Below are 19,412 nucleotides of genomic sequence, written 5' to 3'. Positions count from 1 at the left end.
TGCTACCGCCAGAAGCACCATATTAGGTCTGGAGAAACAAGTTCTGTGGCGACATGGCACCCCAGAAAGAATTGAATCAGATAATGGGACTCATTTTAAAAATTCTCTTATAAATACTTGGGCCAAAGAACATGGCATTGAATGGATTTATCATATTCCCTATCATGCACCAGCTTCTGGTAAGATTGAACGATACAATGGGTTGTTAAAAACTATGCTGAAAGCAATGGGCGGTGGAACATTTAAGCACTGGGAGAAGCATCTGGCAGAAGCCACCTGGTTGGTCAACACCAGGGGATCTATCAATCGTGATGGTCCTACCCATTCCAGCTCCCTACATACTGTAGAGGGAGATAAGGTCCCTGTAGTACATGTAAAGAGCATGTTGGGAAAAGCAGTTTGGGTCCTCCCAGCCTCTGGAAAGGGCAGACCTCTCCGTGGAACTGTTTTTGCCCAGGGACCTGGCTCCACTTGGTGGGTGATGCAGAAAGATGGGGATGTTCAATGTGTACCACAAGGGAATTTGATGTTGGGGGAGTGCAGTCAGTAGTTCTATGTATATGTATTAAGCATGATATAATGATGTAGAATAAGGGATGGAATGTCATGGTTTTGTAACTTCGCTATTGGTATTCCACATCATAACATCATGGACAAAAGAGATGAACTACGTATCCCAGAGGACCTCACGGTCAGAGAAGGAAGACACATCACGGAAGATACGTCATCTGGTTGCGCGCGGTGCTTCTTCACTTTCGCTTGCTGCCGGGAGAGGAGTGGGTGTGCTTTCCAAGCCGGGCACCTTCATCAAGTAAGGCTTTCGGTTTCGGAAACTCTCTCACTCTCTCTCTCTCTCCCTCTCTATCGCTCTTTCGCTCTCTCTCCCTCATTTCATTTGGTTTATTATACTTACTCCCAATTAGATTGTATTGTATCGTGTCATCTTGCATCCCAACATCATAGTTAGTAAAATAAGTTCTCCTTCTTAGATTGTTGCCACCGCTTCGTTTTTCTCGGGAAGTGAAGGGGGAGGGGGGCCCACAAGCCTACCGGCCCCCTGTCACGGGCACAGATCTATCTAGGTAACTCCGTGACATAACCCCAGGCAATGCTATAGGCTTGGGGCAGAGTGGCTGGAAGACTGTGCAGAGGAAATGGACCTGGGGGTGTTGATTGACGCTAGACTGAACATGAGCCAGCAGTGTGCCCAGGTGGCCAAGAAGGCCAATGGCATCCTGGCTTGTATCAGAAATAGTGTGGGCAGCAGGAACAGGGAAGTAATTATTCCCCTGTACTCAGCACTGGTGAGGCCGCACCTCGAGTGCTGTGTCCAGTTTTGGGCCCCTCACTGCAAGAAAGACATCGAGGCCCTGGAGCGTGTCCAGAGGAGGGCAACAAAGCTGGTGAGGGGTCTGGAGCACAGGCCTTATGAAGAGTGGCTGAGAGCTGGGATTGTTCAATCTTGAGAAGAGGAGGCTCAGGGGAGACCTTATTGCACTCTATAACTACCTGAAGGGAGGTTGTAGTGAGCTGAGGGTCAGCCTCTTCTCTCTGGTGACTAGTGATAGGACTAGAGGGAATGGCTTCAAGCTGCGCCAGGGAAGATTCAGGCTAGATGTTAGGAAATACTACTTCTCTGAAAGGGTGGTTAGGCACTGGAATGGGCTGCCCAGAGAGGTGGTGGAGTCACCGACCCTGGTGGTGTTCAAAGAGCGTTTGGACGTTGTGTTGAGGGACATGGTTTAGCAAGAACCATTGGTGAAGGGCGGATGGTTGGACTGGATGATCCTGTGGGTCTTTTCCAAACTTAGTGATTCTATGATTCTATGATTCTATTCCAATTATATTGTATTATATTGTTATCTCACATTCCTCTATCATATTTAGTAAATTAGTTTTCTCCCTTAGCTCATTGTCGGTCTTTTGCTTCGACGCCCATCTCCCTATCCTTTCCCCTTTTTCCCCCTGTCTCCATTTCCAGCGAGTGGGTCCGTGGGTCCCTCCACCCCATTTAGTCATGAAATCGAGCCAAACAGGCCCAAAACAGTTGATATTTTATTGGTGGCATTGGCCGAGAAAAGCAGTACTTTTAGAATTAAACTCTCTTTATTCTCAGAGTGAATTAAGGAAAATAAATTAGGTTAAAAGTTATGTGTTTTCATGGGGTGCTGAATCAGCAGCTACAGATCTGACCTTGCTAAGTCAGGTTCTCGCCATCGATAACAGATGCGTTCCTACGGACTTAGTACAGACAGCGGGTCTCCTGTTTCTCCAAATAACATTGTTAGCTATCCTATCTCTGGAATGCAAGGTAGCAGGCTCGGACAGTAAAACCACAAATTAACAAAGAAGCAGTGGATTGGTGGACGGAGTTGTAGTCAATAAGATGACCGGCCAGAGCGAGTCAAGTGTCCTCCAACTTGACCCAGGTCAAAGAGTACACAGCAAGAAAGACATACGGCCTTCATCATAAGACCACCAGACGATCACCGAGAGATACCATGCATGCGAAAAAGAACTGAGACTCGGGGCAGGGAAAAATGTTGATTATTTGGGGGACTCGTTGTAATAACCCAGCCTTTTATTGGACATCTAATGCATATGTAAGCAGCTTGTTCTTTAAGTATGTGCCTTTCTTGCCCTCTGGTATGCAGGCTAGGTGGGAATACCCCCTCTGCATCCAGCGTGGGTGCTCAGCGCTGATTAAACATACCTGCTTTATGACTACTCTGTGGTTACAGAGTTTGATTTCTGCACGTCAATTTGGCAAGTCAGGTAGGAGGCTCTTTGCTGGACTGCAGGGCTGGTTGGCTAAGGGAACTCTTCTGGCGCGCCCCGAGAAATTCGGAAAAGACTCCCCCAGGCCAACACATCCACTGCGGGGCAGAGAAAGAGCCCTGGCTGCAGACCGGGTATGTTGGGAACAGGGAACCTGTAAGTCGTGAGGAGATGTCCTACGTGGGGTATGAAGGAGCATATGCTCCCCCCTGAGGAACGTGAGCTCAAAGGTAAGGTTGCCAGCTGGGGTGGGAAGGCTCCTTGAGGGAGCTCCCACTAGGGCCCATCGGTTTGAGGGATCCTACGGGAAATGATTGATCAGTAATTTGGACTCTTGTGAGCCCAGGAAGGTGTTTGGAGCGAATGTCTGAATAGTTTTTATATTCTTTTATTCTCTTCTTTCTTTTCTCTGGCCAGTCACAGGAACTATGATAGTCATTGTAGTAATTGCTGTAATCTCTTGGTGCTTGTGCTGCAAAAACGCTTCTTGCGGGATCCCGCTCCTTGCATAAATAACTGTATTAGTCATTGTCACTGTCTGTCTTTGTAATTGTTAAATGCTTGTGTTGTAAAAACGTTACTTGTGAAATTCCATTCCCTGTTTAAAATACTCTTGTCTTGCTGGGGGATGTTGGTTAAGACTCTTGCCCAGGGAATTTGGTGCTCCCATGCCCTGGGAAAGCAGGTAAACTCCATTATCCAGCAAAACACAAGGGATTTTCACCCAATACCTAAGACCGGCCGGGATAAACAGCTGTTATGGGACAAAGGGTGTCAATAGAAATTCCAGAAAAGACCATTCTGGGTTGTATTTTGGCTCACTGGAGAAATGTCACCAATGAGCTGGGGGAACACTGAATAAGAAACCGAGAACATAAATGAAGTAACAGGACCAGTTTTTATAATTGAGTATTCTAATCATGAGTCTAAGTACCGGGTGTTTGCAGAAACTGAAGAACTGTATTGTTTGATTCATGGGTTTTGAAGGGAATGGGAGAAACTGTTTTGATGGTATAAGAAAGTGTAATTGTTAACAGTATATACATAATTGAGGGTACATGGAAGTGTAATTGAGGGTACGAATAGTGGAATAGTGTAAAAAGGCAAAAGGGTTAAAGAAAAAGTGAGTTTATCTGTGCTGGCATGAGAGCAACCCCTCCCCACACCGCTCCCCTGCGAGCAGAACTCTCGGAGTGAGAGAGAGCCCTGGCCTGAGACTGCTGCTGTAAACAGCGTTACTTGCAAAGAGGGGGTAGAGGGATGGGGCACTGGAAGTGAGGATAGCCTTCATCTGCAGAGATCTAGGAAACCCGAAATCCCAGTGTTAGCACTGGAAGCCTCCGGAGGGGAGGAGGTGAAACTGAAATATAATGTTAGTAGTTTATGTAATGATGAGAGTTTGGAAAAGTGAAAAAGGTTTGGGAAAGGCACAGGCTGAGGAAGGCAAAGATGAGCAAGGTGTAACAGGGATGTCAGGACAGAAGAGAGGTGAGCGATATGGAAAAATTGATTGAGGAACAGAGATAGTAAGGAAATCGGGAAGAACAGCAGCAGCTGCTACTGTTGCTGCAATAGAGCAGGGCCCTAGGACCCAGAGATCCCCTCAGGAAGAGATGGGGTGGCCTGAAAGAGCCCAGGGAGGGCTTTGCCCCCGCTGGACCGAAAGCAGTGTGCAAACTGCAGGGAAATGGGACATTGGTGGAGAAATTGTACCAAGCTGAGTGAGAGGAAACTGTCTCTGATCGCAAAAGCTGAATGATGGGAACCTGGGAAGTTTACCCTAGCAGATCCACTGGTTAAACTGCAGCTAGGAGAGCAGAATACAGAGGTTTATTTTCTGGTGGGTACAGGTGCCCTTTTACTACCCATAGATGATTTTTGTAACACTAGTAGGAGCTATTGGCCAACAAGGAAAAAAAAAAAAAGCTTACCTTTTGGGATCAATTAAATACAGACTGAGAAAACAAGTAGGAATGCATAAATTCTTGTACATGCCAGGTTCTCCAAAACCGTTACTCGGGCAAGACTTATTAGAACCAATGGATGCAGAGATTAAATTCAATAAAACTGGAGCTAAGGGTCAAACAATATCAACTGATTGAAAAATTTAAGTCTGGCTTTAACACAAACTGGGAAAAATATTGTTGTACCCCCAGAAATTACAGAAATCTTAAATCGGGTATACTTAGGAGTGTGGGTATCAGGGATGCCTGGCAGAGCCAAAAATGCAGCCCCAATAGAAGTTAAGTTAAAAGCAGGAACTAGCCCAGTCAGGGTAAAGCAGTGCCCTTTGAGGATACAAGATTGTAGAAGAATAAAAGAAATAATAGATTACTTTTTGTAGTTTGGATTACTAATTGAATGTGAATCCAAATACAACACCCCAATCCTTCTGATGAAAAATGGGATAGCAAAAGGTCTAGCTTGGTACAAGATTTGAGGGCAAGTAATAGAACTGTTGAATGTATACACCCAGTGGTGGCACAGCCATACACTTTATTAACCAAGTTAAGGATTGAGTAGGTGAGGTTTAAGTTCTGGATTTGAAGGGCACCTTTTTCTGCCTGTTTTGCCAAAGTAAGTCTAAAAGTTATTTGCCTTTGAATAGGAAAACCCCAATATGGGGAGAAAAGATTCAGTTAACCTGGACAGTGTTACCCAGGGTTGTGAGAACAGTCCAATGATTTTTGAGAACTGGTCAGCTCGTGAGCCTGAGACTTGTGTTCCTCCATCCCAAGGTGGAACTTTACTGCAATACATGGATGCCACAGTAACAAAAGAGGACTGTGTGCAACGGACTGTGGGTTTGTTGAATTTCTTGGTTTAAATGATTATCAAGTTTCTGAATAGAAAGCCCAAGTGATCAAAAAAAAGGAAGCAATTTGCTGAATGCCCAGAACACCAACAGGGAGCTACCTCTGACCTGGCAGTGTGTGACTGCTTGGAGACTGCCTATGCCAGTCGACCAGACCAACAAGAGGAACCATTGGACGATGCTGAGGATTCCTGGGTTCATCGACAGAAGCGGTTTTGTGAGACAAGGAAACCATAAGGCAGGATATGCAGTAATTGCTACTGACAAGGTAATCGAAGCACAATCATTACCTGTGGGGACTTCCACTCAGAAGGCTGAAATAACTGCCTTGACAAGAGCCTGAAATATATGGACAGATGCTAAATATGCACTTGGGGTGGTGTCATGTTTCTATGATTTTTGGTTATCAGTATTCCACATCACAACATCATGCAGTGTACTGGGAGTTAAAGAGCAAATGCTTTAGTTCCGGGTACCTGTCTGGAAGAGAAGAACTACGTTCCCCAAGAGCCTTTTTGAGTACTGTTTTCATTCCTGCTCAAGGGAACAGATATAAGGGCGCAGGTCATCCGACTCGGCCCTCTTCTCGTCTCGCCGTGTTCCCTGTCGGATCGGCTCGCTACTGCTGCGCCCGACTGCACGCAAGGCTTCAGTACTAGCGTAAGGCCTTTGGCTCTCGGACAATCTTTCTCTCAATTATTGCTGATTTATATTGTATTATAGTGTGTTATCTTACATTCCGATACTATATTTAGTAAATTAGTTTGTTTCTCCTCAGATCGTTGCCGCTGTTTTTAATTATTTTGGGGTCCCCTGTTTCCCTTCCTGGAGGTGCGAATTTTGCGAAATCCCTCCGCCCCACTAGTTGCGGAACAGGGCCGGACCAGCCCTTAAACCGTTGACAGGTGGTACATGCTCATAGTATCATCTGGAAAGAGCAAGGATTGCTCACACACAAGGAAAACAAATTCAGCATAATGTAAATCTACCAAAGAGCGTGGCTATTATACATTGTAAAGGATATCAGAAAGGTAACACTGTACAGGAAACTGGAAATAAGATGGTGGATCAGGTGGCAGAAAAGGCAGTTGAAGGAGAAGGCTTTAATTCCAGACGGTAAACTTAAAATCTCTGAACCTGAGTCAGAACCTGTAAAATATTCTAGAGAGGATAGGAATCTAATTAATGATTTAGAAGGGAAGAGAGCAAGCTGACAGATGGGTGCATGCCCAGATGGACACATTGTTATGCCCTTTAGTATTTTATGGAAATTGGTTCTAAGGGAAGATAGCAAAACATATTGGGGGAACAGACACTACAAAGTATGATCCTAGTACCAGGAACAGGGTACAAGTGGGCCTATTGGGAAAGGGAATCTTCCAGGGCAACAATGGCAAATTGATTTCTTGGAACTCCCAAGAAAAGGGGGGTATTGCTATATGTTGCTACTAACTGATACCTTTTCAGGGTGGCCAGAGGCATTCCTTTGTAAAACTAATAAGGCACGTGAGGTAACTAAAGTAGTTTTACAGGAGGTTATTCCAAGATTTGGGGTCCTGTCACTAAACTGATCTGCTCAGTACAAATATAGAGGGAATGGCTTCAAGCTGCGCCAGGGAAGGTTCAGGCTGGACGCTAGGAAATACTACTTCTCTGAAAGGGTGGTCAGGCACTGGAATGGGCTGCTCAGAGAGGTGGTGGAGTCACCGACCCTGGAGGTGTTCAAGGAACATTTGGATGTTGTGTTGAGGGACATGGTTTAATGAGAACTACTGGTGATGGGTGGATGGTTGGACTGGGTGATCCTGTGGGTCTTTTCCAACCGTGGTGATTCTATGATTCTATGATTCTATATAAAAGTGGTCAGAGGGAGTCCATTTGCTTAGGGGCAGGTGAGGAATCTGCTGCTAACAGCACCATTATCGTAGGACCAAAATTCAACCTCATATTTTGGGCACATAATGGGATGACCCAACTTATAAGTAGATGCATGAATGACTCCACATACTCTCCCTTGTTCTCCAAAGTACCTTGAATCAATCTTACATTTCCAAATTTAACAGTGGCCACCATTAAGGAAGGGCTTCTGGTGGCTGTGTGGGGATGAGAGAGAGCTCAAAAATCGGTACCAATAAATTGGAAAGGACATTGCATAGGAGGATTTTTAGCACCTCCTACAAGCATCCATTCGAAAGAACTCCCATCAGGGTTACTGAGGACTATGTGAGGCCAATATCAAAATGCAAGAAGAATAAGAAGCCCCAGTGTATTAACTAAAGATTTCTTGGGACTTTTTAAGTTCCTCTGTGCAATTATCCCAATCTGGGGAATTACAGATCTCCAAAACACAATATTAAATATCTCAGAAGCACTAAAAGACATTGAGAATGCAACTACGGATGCCATAACAGCTGTCCAAACAGAAGCTAGCTCTCTTAGCAAGGTAGTATTAAAGAATAGAATGGTCTTAGACTTACTAACAGCCAAAGAAGGAGTAGTATGCATGATTGTCAACGAATCTTGTGCTTATGTGGACGAGACCCATAGAGTAGAAACAGATCTGCAGAACATATGGGAAAAATCCCAGGTAGCTCGCTGGGTAACCCAATATAAATCATTGGCTGATTTTTCAGGAATTTGGGACACTCTGACAGACTGGTTGCCTGATATAAAATGGCTAAAACATCTCCTCATCAGAGGAATAGTTGTAATAGTAGTGATCCTAGTACTAATGCTTTTAATACGTTGTGTAGTGAAATACTTTGTATGGTGTGGGAAAAACAATTTAGAGTCCTATGAACAGTGGAAACAATATCAGCTCCGTCAGTCTGTAGGAAAGGGGAAGTATTTCCAGACAAATCTAAATGAGAATGGGATAATCTAGCAAGGGAGAGTAACCTTGCTAGATCAAAGAAAAGGGGGGAATTGAATTAAGGAAAATAAATTAGGTTAAAAGCTATGTGCTTTCATGTGATGCTGAATCGGCGGCTACAGGTCTGGCCTTGCTATGCCAGTTTTTGGCTGCCAATAACAGATGCTTTTTCTACGGACTTAGACCGTTAGTACTGACAGCGGGGCTCCTGTTTCTCCAAATAACATTGTGCCACAGTACTTCTGCATATGATTATAAAGATAAGCAGAAGCAGGACAAGCAGTCTTTTTCGGGATGCAACTTGAAGGAGCTGACCACTGCAAAAGGCGATAATGCTTGTGCATGGCAACAAAGGCACCACTCCTTGCTGACTTATCTGTTGGGCCAGGTGTGTCATGCTAACAGAGAGAAAAAACGAAAAAAAAAAAGAAACTGAGTTACATTTAATCCCTCTACGCCAACATGCATCATCCAACGTCTCAGCTATTAGACTGTCCTCCTGTTCAAGCAAGTGACAACAGTAAGACTAGGTCGCATTTTGCCTTATAGCATTACCTGCGTGACCATGGAGAAGATATGAAGAGGTGGCATAAGAAACCCACTTCTGCACTTCAAGCACGGGTAAAAGAATCAGAAGATAAATCAACCACCAAGGTGAATTTCTCCAAAAAGGTGGTTGCTCCAGTTGATGCGAGACACGGCAATAGTCAGGAGGACAACAGAGGTAACAAATAGAGGGGCCCTGCCCCCAGCCAGGGTGGGGAAAGGGATAATAGAGTGTATTGGACAGTGTGGATTAGATGGCCTGGCACATCACAACCACAGAAATATAAGGCACTGGTGGACACTGGTGCACAGTGTACGCTAATGCCCTCGAGTCACCAAGGGACAAAATCAATTTATATTTATGGGGTGACTGGGGGTTCCCAAGAGTTGACTATGTTGGAGGCTGAACTAAGTCTCACTGGCAAAGACTGGCAAAAGCACCCTATTGTGACTGGTCCAGGGGCTCCATGTATACTTGGTATTGATTACCTCAGAAGGGGATACTTTAAGGATCCCAAAATGTATCGATGGGCCTTTGGAATAGCTGCTGTAGACACAGAAGGTGTTAAACAGTTGTCTGCGTTGTCTGGCCTATCAGAAGATCCGTCTGTTGTGAGATTGCTACGAGTAAAAGAGCAGCAGGTACTGACTGCTACAAAAACGGTGCACAGACGGCAGCACCGCACCAACAGGGATTCCTTGCTCCCCATTCTGAAGTTGATTCGTCAACTAGAGAGTCAGGGAGTGATCAGCAGAACTCACTCACCTTTTAACAGCCCCATATGGCCAGTGCGTAAAGCCAGTGGAGAATGGAGGCTGACGGTAGACTACCGTGTCCTGAATGAAGTCACACCCCCACTGAGTGCTGCTGTGCCAGACATGCTAGAATTCCAGTATGAACTGGAGTCAAAAGCAGCCAAGTGGTATGCCACCACTGACATCGCTAAAGCTTTCTTTTCCATTCCATTGGCTGCGGAACGTAGACCACAGTTTGCTTTCAGTATACCTGGAATCGCTTGCCCCAGGGGTGGAAACACAGCCCAACAATTTGCCATGGGTTGATTCAAGCTGCACTGGAACAGGGAGGTGCTCCTGAGCACTTACAGTACATTCACGACGTTATTGTGTGGGGCAATGCAGCAAGGGAAGTTTTTGAGAAGGGAGAGCAAGTAATCCAGATCCTTCTTAGTGCTGGTTTCGCTATTAAGCAAAGCAAAGTGAAAGGACCTGCACAAGATATTCAGTTCCTAGGTATAAAGTGGCAAGACGGACGTCGTCACATCCCAACGGATGTGGTGGACAAAATCACTGCCATGTCTCCACCCACTAATAAGAAAGTGACACAGTCTTTTCTGGGTGTAGTGGGCTTTTGGAGAATGCATGCTCCAAACTACAGCCTCATGGTAAGTCCCCTTTATCAAGTGACTCGGAAGAAGAATAATTTTGCATGGGGTCCTGAACAGCAGCAGGCTTTTGAGCAGATTAAGCAGGAGATAGCTCGTGCTGTGGCCCTGGGGCCAGTACTCTAAATTCGTTTGTTTCTCCTCAGATCACTGCCGCTGTTTTTTTAATTATTCTTTTTTGTGGGGGGTCCTCTGTTTCCCTTTTCTGGAGGCGTGGATTTTGCAAAAAGAAATCCCGCCACCCCACTAGTCACGGAACCGGGCCGGACCAGCCCGTAAACCGTCGACAATGCGGTACCCCATGCTACCGCCTGAAACGCCATATTGGGTCTGAAGAAACAAGTCCTATGGAGACATGGCATTCCAGAAAGAATTGAGTCAGATAATGGGACTCATTTCAAAAATTTTCTTGTAAATACTTGGGCCAAAGATCATGGCATTGAGTGGATTTATCATATTCCCTATCATGCACCAAATTCTGGTAAAATCAAATGATACAGTGGATTGCTAAAAACCATGTTGAAGGCAATGGTGGCGGATCCTTTAAGCATTGGGAGAAGCATTTGGCAGAAGCCACCTAGTTGGTCAATACTCGAGGATCCATCAATAGCGATGTTCCTGCCGAATCCAACTCTCTACATACTGTCAAGGGAGATAAGGTCCCTGTAGTACAGGTAAAGAACATGTTGGAAAAAGCAGTTTGGGTCCTTCCCGCTTATGGAAAGGGCACACCTTTTCGTGGAACTGTTTTTGCCCAGGGACCTGGGTCCACTTGGTGGGTGATGCAGAAAAATGGGGATGTTCAATGTGTACCATGAGGGCATTTGATGTTGGGGGAATGCAGACATTAATTCCATGTACATATATATGTGTGTGCGTGTGTTTAATGCATGTTCATTATTTTTGTATATATAATAAGCATTATGTGGTGATGTGGAGTAAGGGGTGGAATGTCATGGCTTTATTGTTTTCCATCAGTATTCCACATCATAGCATCGTGCATGTTATGATGTTATGGGTTTCGCACTGAGAGTGGTATGGCATTGGAACAGGCTGCCCTGAGTGGTGGAGTCACCATCCCTGGAGGTTTTCAAGGAAAGGGTAGATGTGGCATTGAGGGTCCTGTTTTAGTGAGCACAGTGGTGATGAGTTAACAGTTGGACTAGATGATCTTAGTGGTCTTTTCAAACCTTAATGATTCTGTGACTACTTACACTGGCAAAGCTGTAGTCTTGGTAGTATAGCCCTCTCTTTTGCCTCTCCTGATCAAAACAAGTTTAACCAAAGAACTCTTGTCTATTTAACCACCTAGCACTTGAGGCAATATTAGAAAGATCCTATCTGTGGTGGGTTGACCCCAGTCAGCAGCTAAGCACCAACAACACAACTGCTCACTCACTCTCCTCAACCTCCAGCTGATCAGGAGAGAGAATAGGAAGAGCAAATGCAGGAGAACTCACAACTTGAGTTAAAGAGAGTTTAATATGTTAAGAAAAGAATGAGGAGAAGAGGGAAATAAATAAAAGAAACACACCATGAGAAGTGATTCTAAGATAATCACTCACTACCTCTCACAAGCAGATTCAACACCCAACCAGTCTCTGAGCAATGGCCATCTTGGAAGCCTCATTAGGCCCAACTAGCACACTTTCTACAGTGAGCAGTAATGTTACTACACTGCAACCCTTTAGAAGACTCATGGGACAAATCACAGGCCCCTATCACTTTAGTTCTACAACGTTTGTGAGAGACAGGCTGTTAACAATGAGGTATCAGATGGATTTACTATCAGCAATGAGACAGTTGCTACCATTTATAGAAACATGCACATGGATCGACCAAATCCTTTTATTTGCATGTTTCCTTATTACACATGGGAAAAGCAAATATTCTGAAGTTTGGCTGATCCACTAAAGCATTTGGTTTTACAGTATGTTGCAATTTTAACTTGTTGAACAAAATAGGCCAAAGAGGATGGAATGGAACAGGAAACCATTGTAGAGAAACAATGCCTTTCATTAACTTAAAAAAAAGATGTTGATAATTGCTTAAAATCTCTCTATTTCAATCTATTTCAAACAAATTACAGCAAGTAGAAAAATCCATCAAATGCTACATCTATTTCACTCATCTCCTTAGCTGTACATGGCTGCTTCAACAAAATCCAAAAGAATGGAGAACTAGGAGACAATCAAAGCACTCTAACCATCCCCACCTTCATACCTTTCACACATTACAGAATTTATTTACTGAAGCTACACAAGCCTTGTGGAATTATCTATGTACAATCCATATATGCACTGAATCCAATAATGTGATGCAAAAGAACCATGTGAAGATGTGGTGTGTTAACCCTGGCTGGCTGCCAGCTACCCGTCAAGCCACCCACTAACACCTCCTCGGCAAGACAAGGGGAAAATTGGAATGAAAAATGTTTGTAGGTTGAGATAAGGACAGGGAGATCACTCACCAATTACTGCCATAGGCAAAATAGACTCTGCTAGGGGGAGATCAATTTAATTTATTGCCAGTTGATAACAATAAGGCAGTGAGAACTGAAAATAAAACTAAAAACACCTTCCTCACACTCCCATCCCTCCTACCCAAGTTCAACTTCATTCCTTACTTCCCAACTTTTTCATTTGCTCCCTCCAACTCTGAGAATGGCGGTTGGGGTCAGTTCATAACACTTCATCTCTGCTGTTCCTTCCTCCTCACACTCTTCCCCTGCTCAAATGTGGGTCCTTCCTGCAGGATGCAGTTCTTCAAGAACTGCTCCAGCACAGGCTCTTCTCCATAGGTTGCAGTTCCTGCCAGGAGCCTGCTCCTGGTCATATTTTGGAGGTCATTTTTTGGAGCCAACTGGAACTGCCTCTTATCTAATATGGAGTAGCTCCTGGTCTCTTCTTGATATCAGGTATGGGAAAGAACATATATATGCTTCCATTAAGCACTGCAAGTTTATTTCAATAGCTGATGCTTGGATAACTGCCAACAATCCCTGAAGAGGAACATCGCATGTCAGCAGAAGTGTCTAGTCCAGGATACATCTCCTCCTCCTCTTTGATCTTGGAACTGAGAAACCATCAGTGAAAAACAGGAATAACAACGTTCCTAGATGAGTCATGACCAAATAAGGGAAAAAAGGGGAGCATTCCCCCAAATGACCACCAGGGGTCACACAAGACCCCCATACAACTCCCTGCAAACGCAAATGGTTGGGGAAAGTAGCCAAAAAGGGATGGAGTATCATGCCTGCTTAACTTTATGAATATGTAGTAGGCATTTCTTCTGTATTAACACGGTGGAATAATGTAACGATGTATGTATAAAAGAACTTGCATAAGCAGAAGGCGCGCTTGATTTGTGGAAATATTCCACCTGACAATGTCTTCTCTAAACATATGTTGTAAGCATGTTTCAGGAGTGCATGCTTGTTAAGTTTTTGGCAACATTCTCACAGAAGCCATCCCTGAAGCCATCCCTTTCCAAAGCCTCATCTCATAAACTCAATACAGTACAACTAAGAAAAGAACTACATGTGTAAAAACAAATGCAATATAAACTAGTCAACTCACAATACTTGTTTTGAATGACTTGCAACCTAACGATTCTATTGTTTGTGCATTGGTATAAAAAGACAGTTTCTGGACTTGAACACAGAATGAGATGATTACTACAGAGGTTATTTGTCACATTCTCCTTTTGGAAAGAATGACATTTCTCAAGCATCCATCTGATTGCCGAGGACTAAAAAAAGAACAAAAAACAACAAGAAAAACTCTCTCTCCACAGATGCTCAGAAAGTTCAGAAATCTGTGTAAGAATAAAAGGAAAGGGTGTAGAAAATTGGCTGTAGTTTTCACAAAACAACATAAGTTAATCCTCTGGACTAAGCAAATATTGCAAGATTCAAGCTTGAATATTTTCCTAACTCTCCAATGTTATTTATTCTACTAACAGACAGAAAAGTTTATGTAATTTCAGAAGAATCATAAAACAATTAATTTCTTTTCCATCTCTCTCTATATAAGTTTTACATGTAAATTAATCAAACAAAACCCAATGAGTAAGCCACAGAATATCCTTTTGGGGGTATATTACATATGGGTGAACATGTATATACATATGCATAATTTTACAGAAAAAAACAGGTAGATGTAAATATATATATTTTTTAAGAAAAAAATTTACACAAATTACACACAAGCACCATAGATACCTGAGCCAATTATCAAGTGTTGGCTAAGCTTAAACACATCCTTAACCTCAGTACCTGGAAACTATTCCAAAAAACAAAGCAGAAAGAAACTATACATATATAAACCAGAAACCCATTGAAGAGTGAACAATTAAAATTTCAGTTTTAACAAAATTAAACAACTAATCTTTAATGAAAAAATGATTCCATGTGAAACTGGTCACAAGAAGCTGCTGGAAAATACCAAAAACTGAAGATTAAATTAGAATCCAAATCATAAAAATTGGACTAACATACCAAAACATCGACTGGGTACAAGTGCTCTAACAAACACTGGTTTCTATACAATAATTAATAAAACTCTATAAAAGATACACATTAAAAAGTTATTATTTTCACAGTTTTATGATTTTTGGTTGTCAGTATTCCACACCATAACATCATGTAGTGCACTGGGAGTTAAAGAGTTAATGCTCCAGTTCCGGGTACCTGTCCCAGAAGAGAAGAACTACTGCATTCCCCAGAGGACTGTTTGCTGTTCTGTTATCATTTCTGCTCAGGGGGAACAGATATAAGGCCTTGGTAGGTCATCTGATGTCCCTCTTTTCAATCGTCAGGCTCTCTCGCTGCTGCTCAACCTGACTGCGCATATCACTTTGGTGTTATGGTGAGGCCTTCAGTTCTCAGACGCTCTCTCATATTTGATTGATTGGCTTCAATTCTAATTATGTTGTGTTATAGTGTGTTGCCTTGCATTCCGATACCATATTTAGTAAATTAGTTTGTTTCTCCTCAGATTGTTGCTGCTGTTTTTGGATTATTTGGGGTACTGTTTCCCCTTTCTGGAGGCGTGGATTCGCTAATCCCTCCACCCTGCTAGTCATGAAATTGGGCCAAACCAGGCCGTAAAGCGTTGACAACTATTTAAACAACACTATTAGCTACTTTAGAATTAAAAACAAAAGCTCAAGAATTTGTTTTACAACAGAAGAGGAAAATTATCTACATAGAAAAAATACTCTTTACCTACCTTAGGTTTTCTTGTACTTTTAAGTCTTTGCTAATAGATATTGCCCAGAGTACTTCAAGTAACATTTCAGTAAATAGACTAACAAAATACCCTAGAATTCAATACTGGGTCCAGTTCTGTTCAACATCTTCATTAACAATCTAGATGAGGGCAGAGCGTACCCTTGGCAAGTTTGCTGATAACACAAAACTAGGAGCAATTGATATGTCAGAAGCGCATGCTACCATACGTGGAAATATGAACAGGCTGGAGAAATGGGCTGACAGAGCCCTCATGCAGTTCAACAACAGTAGTGCCAAGTCCTGCATCTGGGGAGAAATAACCCCAAGGCATCAGTACATGCTGGGGGGCACCCAGATGGAAAGCAGCCTGGCAGAAAAGGACCTAGGGGTCCCCCAGGATCCCTTGTTGAGCATGAGCCAGCAACATACCCTTGCAGCAAAGGCAGCAAGAAATATCCTAGGCTGCATTAGAAAACATTGCTAGCAAGTCAAGGGAGATGACCCTTTTTTCCCACTACTCAGGTCTAGTGAGGCTACACCTGGAACCCTGTGCCCAATTCTGGGCTGCTCGTTACAGATGAGACGTGGGCATATGGAAAGAGAGTCCAGCACAGGGCCAAAAAGATGATCAAGGGACTGGAGCATTTCTCCTATGAGAAAAGGCTGAGAGAGCTATCACATGAGTTATAAGACAATATTCTGACAACAAAATCTACTCACATCTGTAGAAGCAGTAACAATTATTTTGTACAGAAAAGGTGATCATTCATAAATAATTATTCCACTTACAGTTTATGTCCTCCTTACAACTGCAATGGTTTCTATTTCAGGTATTTCCATGATTTCAATGTGTAAGCTAACTCTGACACTGGAGTTACAGGAATTTAAAATGAAAGCTGAAGTTTATCTTGAAACCCTAAATTATCCACTATAGTTACTATATCTTCAACAATAATATATTTCTAAATATCAATGTTTTATTTAGAGAAATAAGGTTTTTGCTTGAGGGTTATTTTCTGCTCCAATACAAGCCTTGCAACATTTTAATATAAACGTGTAGACTTGCTACATTTAGCTAGTTAAGGCTATGTTTACAGTATTCACTAATTACATCAACTCTATATTTCTGATCTTTTATTTTGCAAAATATAGACACAGAATTGCCATGCCTCTAGTGCAAGTTTCTTTATGATAACAGCACATGAGGAATGCTAATTAACCAAATGAAAGGATAAGTATAAGAAAAACTTTGATGAAAATTTAGTTTCTTTTTTTCAACTGCTTCTTCTATCCAAACATTGCCTACTTAAAAACAAATTTTAAGAAGTTAACTGAGAAGCAAAGCAGCAAAGTTAGGCATTACTTACAAAAATATCCTCTACTAATACTTTGAAATATATAAAAGTTATAATGTTATCAAATTTGTTTCAAGACTGCCTGAATTTAAAAGAAAAACAAAGACACAAAACAAGTATACTACATTACGTCTTTATCTGAAATGAGAAAGCTAAAATTTAATTTTCTTTGTTAAAAAAACTCACAATATAAAATGATTACACAGTATAAGAAATCTTTTTTAACCGTGGATAACATTTTAGCTAGTTTATCTTTTAAAAATTAAAGTTTATTACTCTTCTGAAAAAGATTACTGTGCTTCCAGAGATTGGAAAAGTTTCCCCAATAGCTCAACAGATAGTTAAATCATATTCAGGACAGCTCATTCCTTTTGGTTATTTGTTGTATTAGTATTAAATGCTGAAAAAGTTCACTAGTGTGAATCAATCTTTACTGAAGCTGACTACAGTTGTAGAGTGTCATCGTTAAATCAGACATTCTGTATTGTTACCACTTTAGTTTAGAGGAAAGAGGGCAGGCAATAGCTCCTCGAGATATAGGCACGCATCTATGACACCCACATTCACCCACTGCCAGTTGATAAAACAGGACATGGCCAACAGATGAATGAGACACGCTTCAAAGCAACAAATAAGCAGGACTGACTTTCTGTGGAGCCTGCTGCACATACAAGTCAAACAGGATCCTGAAACAAAGCTGAGCCAGGCCACAAATTCATCCAAAACGAAAAATTATGTCTCAAGCCGTCCCAAGATTTGGTACTTCCTACGCACAAAACTCTCCTGTCTAAATCCCACAGTCAGAGCGGGGGGGGGGGCACAAAACTTCTACAGGACTTCCACGGAACTTTGGCACATACTTTCAACTGGAAAAAGATAGGATCCCGCTGCTGCGCTCTCACCCTCGGGGAAAGCACCCAGGCGTGGTGGGCGACCGGCAAGGCACCAGAGCGTTACTACTCACTGGTTCGTTGGGGGAGCGTTGAGCGGGATAGCCACCTCCTCCTCTTCGTACTCCGGCCCATCCAGTGAGTCGTTTTCCTCCACAGTCCTCAGCACCCCCGCCAAGGAAGGTGGCTGTGGCGGCAGCAGAGAGAAAGTGACGGTACCAGGCTCAGGAAATGTCCCTCCGGTTACCTTCAGTCCTTGTCCAGTCGTCACGGCACCGCTGCTTCCAGACGCCAGAGGAGTAGGCCCTGAGCTGAGCTCCAGAAGCTCAAGGGTCGAGCACAAAGCCGGACCGCCAGCACCTGGGTTGTCCCCACCAGAGCCCACCAGGAAGTGGCCCTGCGACCCCAGTTCCTTGCTCCGACATAGGACGGAGTAGCGCCCCAGCTCAACTCCGCCGAAGGCTCCCACCATCCTGGCAGAGGTAACCGAAACCTCCTCCTCACGCTCGGCCGCCATCATGCTGAGCCTCGCCCCGTTCTAACCTCCTCCCCCCCCCGCCACCGAAGAGGTGGTGACAAAGAATCTCAGACTTCCTCCCACGTCTCTGGGGAACAGAGCCAAGAGGAGGGAGCCAGAAAGCGCGCATGACGGTATGGGTGGAGCAAGGAAGAGAAAGGAAGCTAGTTAGCTAGGCGACAGTAAAGAGTAGACGGGCAAGCTGCGCTTGCGCGCTCACTAGGGTACGCGGCGCATGCGGGCAGCTTGTGGAGTGCTTGGTTGTAGGGGACAGATTTTTGGTTCTTGCCTGTGGGGTGTGAGGGACGCGGGGACAAGAATGAAATATAAGGACCTTCCTCATTATACCGTAAATCGGTCGATCAGGAAACTCTTAAGACTCAAGTTGAAGTGTTAGAAAGCATTCTTTATTATCACCACTGGATGCATGGGGGTTAGCTCCTCCTATCACGCATGTCTTGCACAAAAGATCCACAGCTTATATACGTTACTTGAGTTACCTCCGGGAAACTCCTGCATCTGTATGTTACATATTCAGTAACTGATTCCAAGCAGAACCCATTTCCTTGGTACAAAGATTCATCACAGCTTCCTTATCTCCTAGGTCCAGAGATACAGCTCTTTCTGTTATCTAAACAAATTACAACTTATATCACTTATTTCCCCCGCTTCACTATTGGGGAAAAAAATATTTTCACAGCAAACAAATGGAAAAAGGTGGATCTCCCTGGAATGTGCCAAAATTTCCTCTTTTCCCAGAGTTACAGTGTCAAAGTTGAGAACAACTGTGCGAGACTTTTAGATTACCAAAGCATGAATCAGGAAATTCACACATAGTGCTGTAGGGATGTCATGGTTTTATGATTTTTGGTTATCGGTATTCCACATCATAACATCATGCAGTGTACTGGGGGTTAAAGAGCAAATGCTCTAGTTCCGGGTACTTGTCCAGAAGAGAAGAAGAACTACGTTCCCCAGAAGACTGTTCGAGTACTGTTATCAT

At 43.3% G+C, this 19,412-nt stretch overlaps 1 protein-coding gene across 1 annotated transcript in view; it reads right to left on the bottom strand.

Moving 5' to 3' along the window:
* Nucleotides 1–18,427, bottom strand: part of LOC100859467 (ras GTPase-activating protein 1-like) — a 161,929-nt gene extending 143,502 nt beyond the window's left edge. Inside the window, exon 1 of the mRNA XM_040655196.2 lies at nucleotides 17,967–18,427. Coding sequence (XP_040511130.1) covers nucleotides 17,967–18,412 — 446 coding nt within the window. The 5' untranslated portion in view covers nucleotides 18,413–18,427. The remainder of the gene's footprint in view (nucleotides 1–17,966) is intronic.
* Nucleotides 18,428–19,412: the final 985 nt, after the last annotated feature.

Source organism: Gallus gallus, chromosome W (genome assembly GCF_016699485.2).
Source record: "Gallus gallus isolate bGalGal1 chromosome W, bGalGal1.mat.broiler.GRCg7b, whole genome shotgun sequence".
Taxonomy (NCBI): domain Eukaryota; kingdom Metazoa; phylum Chordata; class Aves; order Galliformes; family Phasianidae; genus Gallus; species Gallus gallus.
Note: the sequence above shows the minus strand (reverse complement) of the source record. Positions and strands in the feature narration are given on the sequence as shown.